At 45.6% G+C, this 18,058-nt stretch overlaps 1 protein-coding gene across 1 annotated transcript in view; it reads left to right on the plus strand.

Moving 5' to 3' along the window:
* evpla (envoplakin a) overlaps positions 1-18,058 on the plus strand; it is an 84,219-nt gene that overhangs the window by 57,849 nt on the left and 8,312 nt on the right. The window contains exons 13-20 of the mRNA XM_043714322.2: positions 1,971-2,113; positions 3,229-3,404; positions 5,455-5,633; positions 7,258-7,396; positions 10,641-10,834; positions 13,704-13,854; positions 14,833-14,916; positions 17,791-17,901. Coding sequence (XP_043570257.2) covers positions 1,971-2,113; positions 3,229-3,404; positions 5,455-5,633; positions 7,258-7,396; positions 10,641-10,834; positions 13,704-13,854; positions 14,833-14,916; positions 17,791-17,901 — 1,177 coding nt within the window. The remainder of the gene's footprint in view (positions 1-1,970; positions 2,114-3,228; positions 3,405-5,454; positions 5,634-7,257; positions 7,397-10,640; positions 10,835-13,703; positions 13,855-14,832; positions 14,917-17,790; positions 17,902-18,058) is intronic.

The following is an 18,058-nucleotide window of genomic DNA, read 5'->3' on the forward strand; positions in this document are numbered from 1 at the left end:
GGGCTAACCAGTTGGTAGTGGCCAAGTCTGAAGAAAAGCCCCCTCAACAACCTGGAACTTGAATACTGACCAAAAATGTACACCTTTTGTTGAAGCTTTTCATTTTGTACTAATCAGGACAATTTGCAAGAATACCAATAAAGGGAACAAATAACGTTAGTATTATATGAGAAGAAAGTATTCAATGGTTGTCAAGTTGGCACTAATTGCTGGAAGTGTTGCCATTTTTACATTCCCCAGCTCTGCCAATCAAGGTCTACTTGCTAACCAATTAGAACTCTCCTCTCCTCACACAGCATTGCCCTTTTGTGAAGGGCAGGGCCTGTCACTGGCCACTCGGGTGTTTTCCTATCTTCCTGGTGGTGGAAATTGAATAAAGATTCATGCACCTTGTGTCTTTCACTGTGTCTCACACCTGCACACACACAACATGGGTGCTGGAGAAAAAATAAGCACTACCGCAGTTAGACGGTAGTGTGGGGGTTAAATTTATATTAAAAAAAACTCTAGGGACCCCTCCAACTCTATTTTGATTTAATCCCTGCCCTCCCCTTCACTGTTTAATCACACAGCATTGCCCTTTTGTGAAGGGCACTGCTTGTCACTGGCCACGCGGCTGCTTCCTATCTTCCTGGTGGTGGAAATTGAATAAAGATTCGTGCACCTTGTGTCTCTCACTGTGTCTCACACCTGCACACACACAACAGGGGTGCTGGGAAAAAAAATAAGCACTACCGCAGTTAGGCGGTAGTGTGGGGGTTAGAAAAAAAATAAACAGGAGTGCCAGAGGTTCTGTTCTCTCTGAGAACTGCCTCTGAGGGAGCTGGATCAGTGTGCGTGTTCAAGGACTGTCCAAAAAAAAATAGAACTCTCCTCTCAAATGATATAAATGTTGTTTTTGTTTTTCTCTTCATTGGAATTCTTGCAATTTGTGAGTGCAAAATGAAAAGCTTCAACAAAATGTGTCTATATTCAGAAATGCTCAAGTTCTGATCTAACAAATGGCTAATTGTACTGATTTTCAATGTGGTGTGCCCAATGTCATTCCAGCAACAATTGGCTAATGGTACATCCATTTTCAGCAGTGTAGAAATACAATTTCCTAATCCCCCTTCTTTGCTCACTTCCATGTTATACCCATCATCACATTGTGGTGTTACTGAATGAGTCTTAACTTGTACCAGAATGAGGCTCAATTCCAGGCAGATTTCCATCAGCATTTCCTCCTGTCCCCCAGCCCAGGGGGTCAAAGGGCAGTGTAAACCTCCGTTACACATTTTGCTCAACATTTCTGCCAAGTTCTGGCATTCGCTCAAGACAATCCCCAAGGAAATCCCCAGTGAGCGCAGCAAAGGCAGTTCCATATCTGTGTAAGAGGGTAAGGCGCCTTCCACACCCTAACAGGCTGCTTTGGCGAGTTATACCCTCCCTCACTGCTGCCTCACAGCGCCAGAGACCCGGGTTCAATTACCGCCTCAGTCTGTGTGGAGTTTGCACATTCTCCCTGTGTCTGCGTGGGTTTCCTCTGGGTACTCTGGTTTCCTCCCACAGTCCAAAGATGTGCAGGTTGGATGCATTGGCCATGCTAAATTGCCTGTAGTGTTAGGTGAAGGGGTAAATGTAAGGGAATGGGTTTGGGTGGGTTGTACTTCGGCGGGTCAGTGTGGACTGGTTTCCACACTGTAAGTAATTAATCTAAACTAATCTAATCTAATCCAATCTAATCTAATCTAATCTCTGATTACCCCTCGTCAGAGATAGCACAAGGTGAAAGACAGAGTAATGCTCCCTGTACACTGTCCCCATCAAACATTCCCAGGACAGGGGCAGCACAGGATTAGATACAGAGTAAACCTCCCTCCACACTGTGCCATCAGTCACTGAAAGTCTCAGATTGAATCCATGGGACTCCTTTTGCAGTGTTGCCAGGTGCAGTGACAGTTCTGTCTGTGTGTGATATCTGTTTGTAGGTTGGCGAAGGATTTAGACGATTTAAAGAAGAAGCGATCAGACACTGAGAACAAGCTGAGAAACCGTTACAACGAGTTGAACAAACTGAAACAACCCAATGAAAACAAACAGAGCAGCCTGCTGAACCAGTCTGCTGCACCAGGTGAGCGAAATCCCCCAACACTGTGAGGCTTGGCTGGGATGGAGTTGCTCTTGTAGCACAGTGATAATGTCTCTACTTCTGAGCCAGGAGGTCTGGGTTCACATTGCACCATAACATCTCTGAGCTGGTCAATTAGAAAATATCTTAAATCCCTTGGACACTCATTAAACATTCAACAGAATGTCTGCACAGTGTGTGGCCCAACCACCAACCCAACTCTGAGAGCTTACATTTTCATGTCCAGGGTCTGGAGCTGCAGTTTTAGTCTCCATGCTGTCCCTGCCTGGGGAGTGTTTGATGGGGACAGTGTAGAGGGACCCTTACTCCATCTAACCCCATGCTGTCCCTGTCCTGGGGGGGGGGGGTTTGATGGGGGACAGTGTAGAGGGACCTTTACTCTATCTAATCCCGTGCTGTCCCTGTCCTGGGGGAGGGGGGGTTTGATGGGGGACAGTGTAGAGGGACCTTTACTCCATCTAACCCCGTGCTGTCCCTGTCCTGGGGGGGGGGGTTTGATGGGGGACAGTGTAGAGGGACCTTTACTCTATCTAATCCCATGCTGTTCCTTTCCTGGGAGTATTTGATGGGGGACAGTGTAGAGAGAGTTTTACTCAGTATCTAACCCTGTGCTGTCTTGTCCTGGGAGAGTTTGATGGGGTAGCTTAGAGTTAGCTTTACTCTGTATTTAACTACCTGCTATCCATGTCGTGGGAGTGTTTGATGGAGACAGCGTAGAGGTAGCTTTACTCTGTATCTAATCCTGTGCTGTTCCTGTCCTGGGAGTGTTTGATGGGGACAATGTAGAGGGAGGTTTACTCTGTATCTAACCCTGTGCTGTCCCTGTCCTAAGAAAGTTTGATTGGGCAGCGTACAGTTAGCTTTACTCTGTATCTAACTGCCTGCTGTCCCTGTCCTGGGAGTGTTGGTGGGGTCAGTGTCGAGGCAGCTTCACTGTATTGTAGTACTCACTGTCCTTATGGTGATGTGAGTTAGACATGCACAATCCTCCTTTGGGCCTGCTCTAACCCCCAGACCTTATCCCACTCGATCGCTCTAATCTGTTTTGCTGCTTGCTTCTCTCCTGCGGTTCCTCATTGTCCCTTGTTTCTTTACAGGTTACAGCCTTGCCTCAGCCAAGGATGACCCCCAGAGTAAAGAGCTCCTGTCCAAACTGGACAAGGTCCATGGAGACCTGGGAGAGGCTGAGAAACAGATCATCAACCAACTGCGTGTACCAATTGATCAAAGTGCTCCCAATAAGGACATCACCAAACGCCTCAAGGATCATGAGGTGGGCTTGCCTCATGGGAACTTGCAAGGGTGCTTCATACTCAGAAACTGAACCATTCCAACTGGTTTGAAAGTGTTAAGAATTCTTCCGCTGGGCGGAATTCCTGTGACAAAGCAATTCAAAGCACAGATTCAGGAGAAATGGTCAGCTATTTAGAACCAAGATGAGGTGAAGCTCCTTCCCTAAGGGTGATGAATCTTTGGAGAACTCCAAACCCTAGGAGCTGTGCCCATTCACAATTTCACATTCAAGTACTTTTTTTGTCATTTACATAAATGATTTGGATGCGAGCATAGGAGGTACAGTTAGTAAGTTTGCAGATGACACCAAAATTGGAGGTGTAGTGGACAGCGAAGAGGGTTACCTCAGATTACAACGGGATCTGGATCAAATGGGCCAATGGGCTGAGACGTTGCAGATGGAGTTTAATTCAGATAAATATGAGGTGCTGCATTTTGGGAAAGCAAATCTTATCAGGACTTATACACTTAATGGTAAGGTCCTAGGGAGTGTTGCTGAACAAAGAGACCTTAAAGTTCATAGCTCCTTGAAAGTGGAGTCGCAGGTAGATAGGATAGTGAAGAAGGCATTTGGTATGCTTTCCTTTATTGGTCAGAGTTTTGAGTACAGGAGTTGGGAGGTCATGTTGCGGCTGTACAGGACATTGGTTAGGCCACTGTTGGAATATTGCCTGCAGTTCTGGTCTCCTTCATATCGGAAAGATGTTGTGAAACTTGAAAGGGTTCAGAAAAGATTTACAAGGATGTTGCCAGGGTTAGAGGATCTGAGCTACAGGGAGCGGCTGAACAGGCTGGGGCTGTTTTCCCTGGAGCGTCGGAGGCTGAGGGGTGACCTTATAGAGGATTACAAAATTATGAGGGGCATGGATAGGATAAATAGACAAAGTCTTTTCCCTGGGGTTGGGGAGTCCAGAACTAGAGGGCATAGGTTTAGGGTGAGAGGGGAAAGATATAAAAGAGACCTAAAGGGCAACTTTTTCACGCAGAGGGTGGTATGTGTATGGAATGAGCTGCCAGAGGATGTGGTAGAGGCTGGTACAATTGCAACATTTAAGAGGCATTTGGATGGGTATATGAATAGGAAGGGTTTGGAGGGATATGGGCTGGGTGCTGGCAGGTGGCACTAGATTGGGTTGGGATATCTGGTCGGCATGGACATGTTGGACCGAAAGGTCTGTTTCCGTGCTGTACATCTCTATGACGCTATGACTCTAAGTGTTTCGTAGATTTTCATGTACTCAGGTTGTAGGGAAAGTACAGCAAGGTGGGGCAAAGTCGATTAATTATTATCTTGTTGAACGGTGGAGTAGGGCCAAAGGGCCAAATTATAGAATCCCTACTGTGTGGAAGCAGGCCATTCAGCCCAACAAGTCCATGCCACCCCTCTGAAGAGCATTCCACCCACCATATCCCAGTGACCCTGTATTTAGCATGGCCAACCCTCCTAACCTGCACATCTTTGGATTATCGGAGGAAACCAAAGCACCCGGAGGAAACCCATGCAGACACGGGGAGAACGTGTAAACTCCACACAGACAGTCGCCCAAGGGTGGAATCAAACCCAGGTCCTTGGTGCTGTGAGGCAGCAGGGCTAACCACTGAGCCACTGTGTCGCCCTATGGTCTACTCATAGGATGGCTATAGTACAGAAAGAGGCCATTCAGTCCATTGTGTCTTCACTGCCGCTCTTAAGAACAATTAGATTGTATTGTTTTAGCTCTGCTTCCTGTGTGACACAGTGTGCTTACTCTAGGGTTTCGTTTAGAAGTGTCCAATTAAACAATAAGATCATCCGAATCAGGATCACAGTGTACTCCTGCAGTATCTTTGTGAGGTGTGCTTTACAGATTAAATCAGCATCAAGACTTGGGAGGGATGTTGTTTGTCCTGTTGAAGTCCATGTTTAGATTGAGTGTAGAGTTTGATCAGTTATGGGTTATTGTGAAGATTCACTTCATGTGCAACAGTGATGAGGAATCAGCATTAAAATGTTACACAGTGTGTAATGTCAGCTTCTGACTCTGTTGTAGACTATGAACAAGCGCTTGCAGAAGATTGGAACAGAGAAGGACTCGGTACAGCGAGAGTGTGAGTCCTTCCTCTCAAAGAAACCTGCAGGTGCCTCCTCATCACAGATTCCAACCAAACTGAACAATGTGAAGGATAAGTACAAAGATGTCATGTCACTGGCTGACCAATACCAGAACAAGTGAGTATACCAGAACTACCATAACAGGCAATTGTACTCGCTCAGATTAATCCTCTGTGTAAATGTGAAAATGTGAAATAGAATTTTAATTTTTGGGGACCTGTGGCCATCATTGGCAAGCCTGGCATTTGTTCCCGTCCCTAATTGCCCTGGAACTGAATCGCTTGCTTACCCATTTCACGTTGCTGTGAATCTAGAGTATATGTTGGCCAGAATGGATAAGGACAGCAGATTTCATAGAAACATGGAACAAAGGGGCCGGCCATTCAGCCCTTCAAGCCCTATACCATTCAATATGATCATGGCTGGTCAACCATCTCAGTCCCCTGTTCCCATTGTCTCCCCATACACTTTGATCCCTTTAGCCCTCAGAATGATATCTAACTCCTTCATTCAATGTTTTAGCCCCAACCACTTTCTGTGGTAGTGAATTCCACAGGCTCACCACTCTCTGGGTGAAGAAACTCTTCCCTATCTGTGTCCTAAATGACCTTGCCCATATCCTTAGAGTGTGACCCCTGTTTCTAGACTCCCCAGTCATCAAGAACATCCTTCCTGTTTATACGTTTTCTAATCTTGTTCGAATTTTATAGGTTTCTTTGAGATCCCCCCTCATTCTTCTAAACACCAGTGAATATGTTCCTAACTAATCCAGTCTCTCTTCATACATCAGTCCTGTCATCTTAGGAGAAAGTGAGGACTGCACATGTTGGAGATCAGAGTCAAAAAATGTGGCACTGGAAAAGCACAGCAGGTCAGGCAGCATCTGAGGAGCAGGAGAGTGGATGTTTTGAGCATAGGCTCTTCATCAGGAATGTGATGAAGATGCCTGAATAAAAGCTTATGCTCAAATCAAGACTGTCCTGCTCCTTGGATGCTGCCTGACCGGCTGTGCTTTTCCAGCGCCACACTTTTTGACTCTGCCATCTTAGGAACCAGTCCGAAAGACCTTTGTTGTACTCCTTTTATAGGTAAAATATCCTTCCTCAGATAAATAAACCAAAACTGCACACAATTTCCTTCCTTTAAGAACATTAATCAACCAGATGATTTGTTACAATAATTGATGTCAGTTTTCTTGGACACTGTTATTAAGACTAGTTTTCCATTCCGGATTTGTTAATTGAATTAAAGTTCCACTAACTGTTGGTGTGGGATTTGAACCATGTCGCCAGTATCTTAGTCAGGGCCTCTGAGTATTTCCCCACTGTTTAAGTGCTATATATTGTATGTAATCCAATGTGATTGACGCAATGTTTGATCTGTGCAATTCCATCACGGGTTTAGTCCTGGAGTTATTATTGGGCTGGTTTGTGCTCAGAACCGGACTACTTGTTGTGTGGCTGCTGGGGATCACTTTGTAATGATAGGAAATAGTGAGGACTACAGATGCTGGAGAGTCAGTCGATGAAGTGTAGTGGTGGTAAAAGCACAGTAGGTCAAACAGCATCCAAGGAGCAAGAGAGTCAGCGTTCTTGATGAAAGGTTATGCCCAAAACATCAGTTTGGATGCCGCCTGACCTGATGTGCTTTTTCCAGTGCCACACACTTTATCGACTGTGTAAGGGTAGCCAGGCAACTGATACAGACAGACCTGTGACCAATTTGCTTTTGCCTTGACCAGAGCCAAGAGTCAGCTGGAATTGGAGAACAGTATTGAGAAGGTCGATGATGCCCTCAAGAAAATTGAATCCAACCTGGCCGATGACTTTGCAATTCCTGCCAGTCCAGATGCTATGCAGCAGAGGAAGACTGAGCTGCAGGTATTGACTCCAGAGAGACCACGGAACATCACATACTTTGGAATGAACTAAAAAAGAAATGTTGGCCCTTTACCCATTATTTGTAACTCCAAACTTTCACCACTTTGGGATGGCACAGTGGCTCAGTGCAGCCTCACAGTGCCAGGGACTGAGGTTCAATTCCACCTTTGGCAGATTGCCAGTGTGAAGTTTACACGTTCTCCCCAGGTCTGCATGGGTTTCCTCTGAGTGCTCTGGTTTCATCCTACAGTCCAAAGATGTGCAGGTTAGATGGATTGGCCATATTGTCCAGGGACGTGCAGGCTAGGTGGGTTAGCCTTGGAAATGCAAGGATAGACTGGGTCTGGGTGGGATGCTCTTTGGAGGGTTAATGTGGACTTGATGGGCCGAATGGCCTGCTTCCACACTGTAGGGATTCTATCTTCAATCCCACCTTTTGCTGGAACTGTGAGATGCCTGAATCAAAGAATCAATTGCTAATGCTCACTGTTCCTGATTAGTTCCTGATGCCAGTGGTGATGATATCAACTTGAGGGCAATGACCTCTGGCTGAGCAGAAGATCCTTTACCAAGATGAAATCATGCAGTTTCTTCTAGTTGTCTCTTATATGTGATACTTGTGCAATATATTAGTGGGATATGGGCCAAGCGCAGGCAGGTAGGGCTGGTTTAGTTTCGGATTATGGTCATTATGGATTGGTCGGACCAAAGCGTCTGTTTCCATACTGTACTGCTCTATGGTTCTGAGTGATCAGTCATTGAATACTCAGTCACTTGTACTGAGGGCTCCTGGTATTCAATCATTGAGGACTTTCAAGACAGAGATCAGTAGATTTTCAGACACATGGTGGCACAGTGGTTAGCACTGCTGCCTCACAGCGCCAGAGACCCGGGTTCAATTCCCGACTCAGGCGACTGACTGTGTGGGGTTTGCACGTTCTCCCCGTGTCTGCATGGGTTTCGTCCGGGTGCTCCAGTTTCCTCCCACAGTCCAAAGATGTGCAGGTCAGGTGAATTGGCCATGCTAAATTGCCCGTAGTGTTTGGTAAAGGGGTAAATGTAGGGGAATGGGTGGGTGGCGGGTCGGTGTGGACTTGTTGGGCTGAAGGGCCTATTTCCACACTGTATCTAATCTAATTTAAATCTATATTTCTATGTCAGTTATGAATTCCTGTGTCAATATTTAAAATGAAAATTGTACATGTGGTGCATCACGCTGTAATTACACTCTCTTGCCAATAGTGACAGTGTCATGCCAACTGCCCAGCTTATAGTGCAGAGAAATTCTATTGTCTAAACAACTCAGTTTGTCAAAAAATGCTTTCTATAAATAATGACACAATGACGAGTTTGATTGAATTACAAACATGCAGGTTTTCATTTCTCCTAGCATCTGGCACCCCTTCACCTAGAGGTCATATTTGATTTCCATTGTATTTGGATATGCCTGTACAGGGAAGTAAGGTAGATAGGCATCTATAAAAGGATTTGATGTGCCTTTTATTGCTGTTGAAGAGATTTCCAAACATCAACAATTTACAACTGTGAGGTAAAATGGATAAGTTGTAGAGATTAAAGATAATTTTCCACAAATTTATTTCTGGTCTCACCTCCTTGGAGTATCTACAGGAGTTCAATTCACTGGTGTCACAAATAGCAAATTAATTCTATTAGATTCACTTTTCATCTGGCAGGTAGATCTTCGGCTTTTGACCATTGCTATGAAGCAGTGCAAAAACCAGAGCACATGACCACTACAACAGGGCCCTCTGTCTGCCCTTAGCTTGGCTGTCATCAAAGGTATTACAGTCTAGATTACAGTGGTACTGGAAAAGCACAGCAGGTGAGGCAGCATCCGAGGGGCAGGAAAATTGATGTTTCAGGCAAAAGCCCTTCATTAGGAAGGACTCTGATCTCCAGCATCTGCAGTCCTCACTTTCACCTAGTTGCTCAAAGGTATTACAGTCAGTCCGTGTTCTCTTGGTTTTGAGGGTTTTTAAATTCATGAACTGGGATCTGTGTGTCTCTGGCCAGCCCAGCATTTATTGCCTATCCCTAATTGCCCAGAGGGCAGTTAAGAGTCAATTGCTGTGAGTCTTAATCTCTACAACTCATCCATTTTACCTCACAACTGTAAATTGTTGTTGTTTGGAAATCCCTTTAACAGCAATAAAAGGCACATCAAATCCTTTTATAGATGAGGTCTATCTACCTTACGCCCCTGTAGGCTAGAACAGGCAAAGATGGCAGATTTGCTTCCCTTAAGGACATTATTGGACCAGATGGTTTTCCTGACAATCGACAATGGTTTCATGGTCGTCATTAGACCCTTAATTCCAGGTTTTTTATTGAATTCTAATTCCGTCATCTACCATTGTGGGATTTGAATCTAGATCCTCAGAACAGTAGCTGAGTTTCTGGAATACTATTCTAGCGATAACACCACGAGAAATTGCCTCCTCTAACAGTTAGTGATGGAGGTTGGAAAGAGTTCCACTCTTTGCTCGTCCTAAGCCTCACTTTTCATAGAATCCCGACAGTATGGAAGCAAGCTATTTGGCCCATCAAGCCCATACTGACCCTCCAAAGAGTATCCCACCGAGACGCACCCTTCAACCCTATCCCAGTAACCTTGCATTTCCCATGACTAATCCACTTAGCCTGTACATCATTGGAGACTATTGGGCAATTTCCTCATTCCTGAAGAAGGGCTTATGCCTGAAACGTCGATTCTCCTGTTCCCTGGATGCTGCCTGACCTGCTGCGCTTTTCCAGCAACACATTTTCAATTTTGTATAACCAATCCACTTGATCCACGCATCATTGGACTGTGGGACAAAATCAAAGCACCTGGAGGAAATCCACGCAGACATTGGGAGAATATGTAAACTCCACACAGACAGGTGCCTGAGGGTGGAATCGAACCCAGGGCCCTGGTCCTGTGAGGCAGCAATGATAACTACTGAGCCACTGTGCCATCCTTTCTTGCAGTTGAAAGGTAGCCTCAAGAAGGAGGGAGGTGATTGATGGCAGTATGTTCATCCAGCCCAATCTCCTTTACTTGGCAGCTTTACAAGGACAAGGAGATTATGTTTCTCTTTCTTGTGAACTGAATATTTTTGTTTTGTTTTGTGGAGAGCCAAAGTGAATGGAAGAAATACATAATAGAAGGAGCATTTGTAAAACTCCCACGAGATCCTTTGCTTTTCCCTTCTCTCATTGTTCCATTTTGCTGCTCTTTCAGAGATTGAGACGGGACTTAAACAACGACCAAGGGAAACTGCAGAAGATGAACCAGGACATGAAAAGGACTGAGGACAGCTGCAAACCACTGGAGCTCAACTTCCAGGAGTACTGCCCTGACATCAAGAAACAGCAGGCCGAGGTGCAGAAGCTGAACAAACGCTTTCAGAATGCAAGCGATCAGCTCGACCTGAGGTACGCTGTCCGCTGTTTTACAATTGGCTGGTGGAATGTCATCATGGCTGACAAAACTAGCAAATCATTTCTCATCTGTAATTGAGAAAGTGGGGGGTGAGCTGCCTTCTTGAACTGTTGAAGTCCATGTGCAGTAGGTTGACCCACAATGCCCTTAGGCAGGGAATTCCAGGATTCTGACCCAGTGACAGTGAAGGGACGGTGGTATGTTTCCAGGTCGGGATGGTGAGTGGCTTGGATGGGAACTTGTACGTGGTGGTGCTGCCAGGTATCAGATGCCCTTGTCCTTCTAGATGGAAGTTGTCACAGTTTTGGAAGGCACTGTCTAAGGAGCCTTGGCAAGTTGCTGCAGTGAATGATCACTTGTCCTGACCCAACAGTTTGATTTGCAATGTCTCGCCCCGTGAAACTTGACACACAAATCCCGTTGCCGCTCCCTTTTCGTGTGGACTTCTCCCACCAACTTATATGCTGCCCTTCATTCGTTAATGGAGCAGAAGAAAACATTGCCCTGTTGGTGCTGTGGGCTTTGGGTAGGCACTGCTGCTATCCAACCACCATGCCCCACCTGATTTTCTGGATGGGTTCTGAAGATGAGTAGCTCAAGGTGGGCACTTCTTGAACTCAGTTCTTCCGTTTGCTGTCCAGAGTAAAACTGAGTCTCAGTCATGGTGATCGTGAAAATTAACATAAAGTGTTATAAAAACCCATTGGTTCATTAATGTCCTTCAGGGAAGGATATCTGCCATCTTTACCTGGTCTGGCTTACATGTGACTCCAGACCCACAGCAATGTTGTTGACTTCCTTCTGAAATGGCCGAGCAAGGCACTCAGTCCAAGGGCAATTAATCTGTCCATTTTGTGCACAGCAAGATCCCACATGTGGATAATTTGTGCTTGGGCTACGGGTGAGATCCTGGAAGTTCCTGGAATAAGGTTGAACCCTTATTCAAGAAGAGCTGCAAAGAAAAACCAGGAACTATAGACCAGTAAGCTTAACATCTGCGGTAGGTAAGTTACTTGAGAAGATTCTGAGAGATGAGATATACATGCATCTGGTAAGACAGGGTTTGATTAGGAATAGTCAGCATTGCTTTGTGAGTGGTAGGTCATGCTTCACAAATCTGATCGAGTTCTTTGATGAAGTGACCAGGAAGTTTGCTGAGCGAAGAGGAGTAGACGTAGTCTATATGGATTTCAATAAGGCCTTTAATAAGGTTCCACATGGTAGGCTGCTCTGGAAGGTTAGATCGCATGGAATACAGGGGAGCTGGCAAATTGGATACACAATTGGCTTGATGTTGGAAGCAGAGGGTAATAGTGGAAGGATGCTGTCAGACTGTGGAGTGCCTCAGGGGTCGGTGCTGGGCCCACTGCTGTTTGTTATCTATATCAATGATTTGGATGAGAATGCACAATGCATGATTAGCAGATGATACTAAAATAGGCGGTATCATGGACAGTGAGGAAGTTTATCAGAAATTGCAGCAGAATCTTGATCAGCTGGGGAAGCAGGCCGAGAAATGGCAAATAGAGTTTCATATAGATACGGTTGAGGGCTTGGATTCTGGTAAGTCAAATCAAGGTAGGAGTTTCGTGGTGAAGGTTGGGACCTTAAGGAGTGTGGTGAAACAGAGGGACCTTGGAGATCAGGTGCACGGTGCTCTGAAAGTGGAGTCACAGGTAGACAGGGCAGTGAAGATGGCTTTTGACACTCTGGCCTTCACCAATCAGGGCATTGAGTATAGACATTGGGAAGTTATCTTGCAGTTGGTGAGGTTGCAGTTGGAGTATTATGTTCAGTTTTGGTCACCTTGCTATGGGAAGGATTTAAACTGGAAAGAGTGCAGAAGAAATTTACAAGGATGTTGCCAGGACTCAGCGGTCTGAGTTATAGGGAGAGACTGGACAAGCTAGCACATTTTTCTTTAGACCAAATGAGAATGAGGGGGGAGGGATCTTATAGAAGTCTATAAGAACATGAGAGGCATGGATAGGGTGAATGCACTCAGTCTTTTTTCCCAGGGTTGGGGAATCAAGGACTAAAGGGCATCAGTTTAAGGTTAGAGGGGAAAGAATAAAAGGGAACCTTTTATACACAGAGGGTGGTACGCATATGGAATGAGCTGCCAACAGAAGTGGTTGAGGTAGGTACATGAACATTTAAAAGGTATTTGGGCAAATACATGGATAGGAAAGGATTAGAAGGATATGGGCCAAGTGCAGGGAAATGGGGTTAGTGTGGATGGACATTTTGTTTGGCACGGAAAAGGACCTATCTCGGTCTGTAGGACTCTACGACTTTATGAGGGACAAACAGTAGTTGTTTCAGGTATTGGCCCGGACACAGATCAGGAGGGCCTTCACCTCCCCCCCTCACCCCGTAGATTTTATGCATCCACTTGAGAGAATGGGAAGCCATTGTGTCATACAATGCAGAAAGGGCCCTTCAGCCCATAGAGTCTGCATTGACAATAACCACCACTAAAGACACACTAATCCCAATTTCCTGCATTTGGTCTATATCCTTCAATATTAATAAAGCCTCAGTTCAATGGCTGATCTGAAAGATGGTGCTTTAGACAAGACAGCACTCCCTCTGTGCTGCACCAGCCTGCATTTTGTTTTCAAGTCTTTGGCTGTGGGAAGGGCATCTTAAATTTCTGCCTTGGTGACAAAGATTCCACCACTGAATGAGTCAGGGCTATGTCATGGGGAGGAAGCAGATGGAGACCCAATACCTGGTACTGTCCACATTAAGCTGCACTGAGACAAGAATCTTGGATTGATTTTCTAACGCTGTGCTCCCTCATTGCTATTCTCCCTTCTCTTGCTCTATCTACTCACACTGTGCTTTAATTTGTCATAGAGAGGACATGCTTCAGAATGCTGACAGGTCATACCAGCGTTATAAAACTGCTCATAAAGAGCTCAATGCCTGGATGAATAACCTTCCTAACAATGAGGTGAAGCCTACAGCCAGCCTAAATGAAGTCAATGCCAAACTGGAAGCTCAGAAGGTGGGTGCTTTCTAAACGTCGGAAGTTCAAATTGTTCCACGCTGCATTTTTATCCGTCAATGTGTTTGCCACGATCCAGCCTGTACTCTGCGGCCATCCAGTTCACATTTTCCAGAAGTTTTGACCATCAAAGTTTGATGGGTTCAGACACTGGGGTATTCCTTCTGCTGGTTCATACACTCAGAGAGTTCAGGTGGGACTTGACTCTTTGCGTACTGCTGTTTCCCAATCTATCCTCTCATCGGCCCCGCAGCCTTCTCTGTGCAGTATAGAAGCCTCATAGTGTAGTTAGAGGCCATTGGGCCTGTCAAGTCTGCACCAATCCTCCGAAGACCATCCCACCCAGACCCAACACCTATAACCCGGCATTTCCCATAGCTAATCCACCTAGCCTACACATCCTTGGACACCACAAAGCCAATGAGCATTGCCAATCCACCCTGACCTGCACACCTTTGGACTGTGGGAGGAAACCGGAGCACCCGGAAGAAACCCACGCTGACATGGGGAGAATGTGCAAACTCCACCCAGACAGTCGCCTCAGGGTCCCTAGCGCTGTGAGGCAGTAGTATTAACCACTGAGTCACCATGCTGCCCTAGCAAAGATCTTGGGAAATGGAGGAAGAGTCACAGTGATGAACGAGAGAGATGAAAACCAAAGAAGGAATAAGGGGGAAATGAATGGAAGGTGAAGATTTCCAAAGGGAGATAAAAACGGGAGAAACCCAATCTGGCACAGAGGGGCCAGAAACATGGCAACTGGCACCCAAATTATGCTAGGCCATAAGCCTCCCCACCCAGTGGGTAATGCACACCTGACTGGGTCACACTGAGAGTCAGGACACCAAATGGTTGCAAGGCCTCAGAATGTATTGGAGTGAGTGCTCCACACGACATAAATGGAGAGTGCAATTAACCACTGAGCCAGTAAATAATACACCTCGTCTCATTGAGTTGTCTCCATCTGTTTCCTCACAGAAAGTGGTGAACGACATCAAAAAGAAGGAATTGGAAAAGGATGCCTTCATCAATCTGTCTGATGACCTACAGGCAGCCTTGAAGGTTGGTGCTGATTTCAATTTCTGGGGCTATCCTTGGTACCAGTTGTAGCCTTGCCTTTCATTGATGTAATGATAACATTACAAAGCCACATCAATAATAGGTTTAAAAAGGAAACAACTTGCCTTATATACTGCCTTTCACAAACTCAGGACTGTCCAAAGAGTCTGTCAGAGATATTCCCACTCAAAAATAAATGGCTCTTGAACCAAAGATATTAGATGGTAACAGTATCTCATTATGATGGATAAGATCTATATCTAGCGAAAGGAGAGGGGCCACACTTTAAAATTACAGATGTTAACCAAGATAGCTACCTGATGAAGGAGCAGCAGTCCAAAAGCTTGTTCTTCCAAATAAACCTGTTGGACCATAACCGTAGTTTTGTGATTTTTAACTTGGTCCATTTCTGGGGATAGACTGGCCACCAATATCCAGTGTTAACCCACCAACTCCCACAGGTACCTGGACTAGGCATCCTCGCACCTTACTTCCTGTAAAGACTCCATTCCATTCTCTCAGTCTCTGTTGCACATGTTCCGATGATGTCAACTTCGACAAGGCAGCCTCCGAAATAGCCACCTTCTTCCTCAACTGAGGATTCCCCAGCACCATTGTCAACAGGGCCTTCAAACGGGACCAACCAGTCTCCTGCACTTTGCCCCTCAACTCCTCTATTACATCCCGCAAGAGCGATAGGGTCCCCCATATCCTTACCTTCCATCCCACCAATATCCACATCCAGAAGGTCAGCAGCTGCCATTTCGGCCACGTCCAGCCAGATGCCACCACCAGACACATATGTCCCTCCCCTTCCGTGTCCACCTTCCACAGGGACTATTCCCTCCGGGACACCCTGGTCCACTCTTCCTTCACTCCCACACCCCTGCACAGCCCCATGGCATTTTCTCCTGCAATCACTGAAGGTGAAACACTTGTCGATTTACCTCATCCCTCCTCCCGTATTCAAGGGCCCAAACATCCCTTCCAAATGAAGCAGCACGTTTCCTGCACTGCACAATTTGCTGCTCACAATGTGGTCTCCTCGACACTGAGGAAATGAAGCATAGACTGGGTGACCACTTCACAGAAAATCTATATTCTTCCCCGGCCAACATCTCTATCTCAGGCTTGCTGCAGTGCTCCAGCGATGCTTAGCGCAATCTGGAAGAACAGCACCTCATTTCCCATTTGGGGATCCTGCAGCATTTTCGACTCAATATCGAGTTCAATAATTTGAAGGTCTGAACTCTCCCAGGTCCTGGGGAAGGGGGATCCTCACCAGGCCTTGTTATCACATAGTCTGCCATTATACACTACTTATTGTTAGCTGCTAGCATCAACAGCTCCCAGCCAGATCATTATCCATGCCTTTGTCAGTCCAGCTATTCTTCTCTCTCTTTGGGCTCTAACCCCACCTATCGTTTACTCCTTCCCCCTTCCCCTTACCCTATCTTCTGCATTAGAAACAGACATTTTCCCTGGCTACCATCAGTTCTGAGGAAGGGTCACCAGAAACGTTAACTCTGATTTCTCTTCCCAGATGCTGCCAGATCTGCTGAGCTTTTCCAGCAACTTCTGTTTTTGTTACAAGATAATTCGCCATAGCTGGATGTAGGTTTGCTTGCTGAGATGGAAGGTTCGGAGGTTCACTGAAGGTGTGACTTAGTATGGTGACAAAATATCTGAAAACGAACCTTCCAGCTCAGCGAACAAACCTACACCCAGAACCTCAACCTCAGCTACAAATCTTCTCATAGCTCGCTAATTCTCCATAGCGTCCTGGCCAATATGGATCCCTCAAACAGCACCATTAAGCTGAATTATCCAATCACATTGATTATCACATTAATGTTTCTGTGAGCCTGCTGTACACAAAATGGCTGCTGCATTTCCTTAATAAGTGACTACATTTCAAAGGTTTTGTTTTAATGGCTCTTCAGTGATTTCCTGAGGTTATGAAAGGCATTGTATAAACACATGTGTGTGTCAGGAAACCTTTGCTAATGTTGGCTGGTGAAGAATCCAAAGTCAATTTTGTTAAAGTGATTGGAGCTTTGCTTTTTTTCATTGAAACCCTCGTGAATGCTCAATCATCTCAGTAAATAAGACCTTGCTAAGAGAAAAGCAATGAAAATATTAAGAACCTTTTTGCTGAGTGGTATTGATTACATAATCAATAATCAGATTTGTATGAAATTCAATTAAATGGGAAGTCAGAGAGCAAAGAATTCCAAATTTCTGCTGTTAACTGTAGACTCAAGCACCATGGATTCATTTTTATTGTCTCCTCAATGTGACTCCAGTTCTTCACCCTAGGCATTCATTCTGACATTCATTCCCAAATTTAGTTTGGCCTGGATCGTCCCATTCAGTGCTAACACCCACCCACTAAAGTCGGTTGTCAAGGGAATGAGGCTCTCTCTGGGCTCATTTAATGCAGTGTTTAATGCAGGCCAGAGGTTCTCTTCCCACAATGCAACTGTGGAAGCTTGGACTTTCAGGAGTCAAGCAGTTCAATGGAGTCCAGGTGTGGATCAGCCATGAACTAACAGACATGCTCCACAGGGATGGATTGACCTCTTCCTGTCTGAATTGGACACCCTTCCCATCCCAGCAATGTTCCCTCAGTAGGACAGTTCAAACCATTGCTGTTGCTATACCCACCCAGTGAGTCTGATCTGTACTCCATGTACCTCATCTCACTTGACATACAGATGCCAGGTTTAGAAAGTTTCCATCATCCTCAAGGGGATCTTTTGGTCAGCCAAAGGCCCTGCCTCCCAGACTGGAGGGTGGATCAGGACATTAGGATGTTATAGACCCCCTTCCCAGCCAGTGTAACTTGAAGAAATAATGTTCCTGTCATTTTTAAAGAATTACGAAACTAACAACGACAAATATCGAGCCTCACTGGACCCTTCCACTGGCGCGTCTAATGTGAAAAAGCTGAGGACTCAGACTCTGCAAGACAGCATCAATGAACAGGTAAGAGCAATAGGTATGGTACAAATCACTTAGTAGAGACTGTCACCAATACATGTTGTGTTTCTTTTCTTCCTCAGTCATTTGCTTTACTCCCCTCCTGAAGGTGGCAACCTTGCTGGAGTACGCCTGTGGGCAAAACCAGCGACCATAAGTGAAA

Source organism: Chiloscyllium plagiosum, unplaced genomic scaffold, assembly GCF_037043375.1.
Source record: "Chiloscyllium plagiosum isolate Xiang-an unplaced genomic scaffold, Cpla_swu_hap1 HiC_scaffold_25, whole genome shotgun sequence".
NCBI lineage: Eukaryota > Metazoa > Chordata > Chondrichthyes > Orectolobiformes > Hemiscylliidae > Chiloscyllium > Chiloscyllium plagiosum.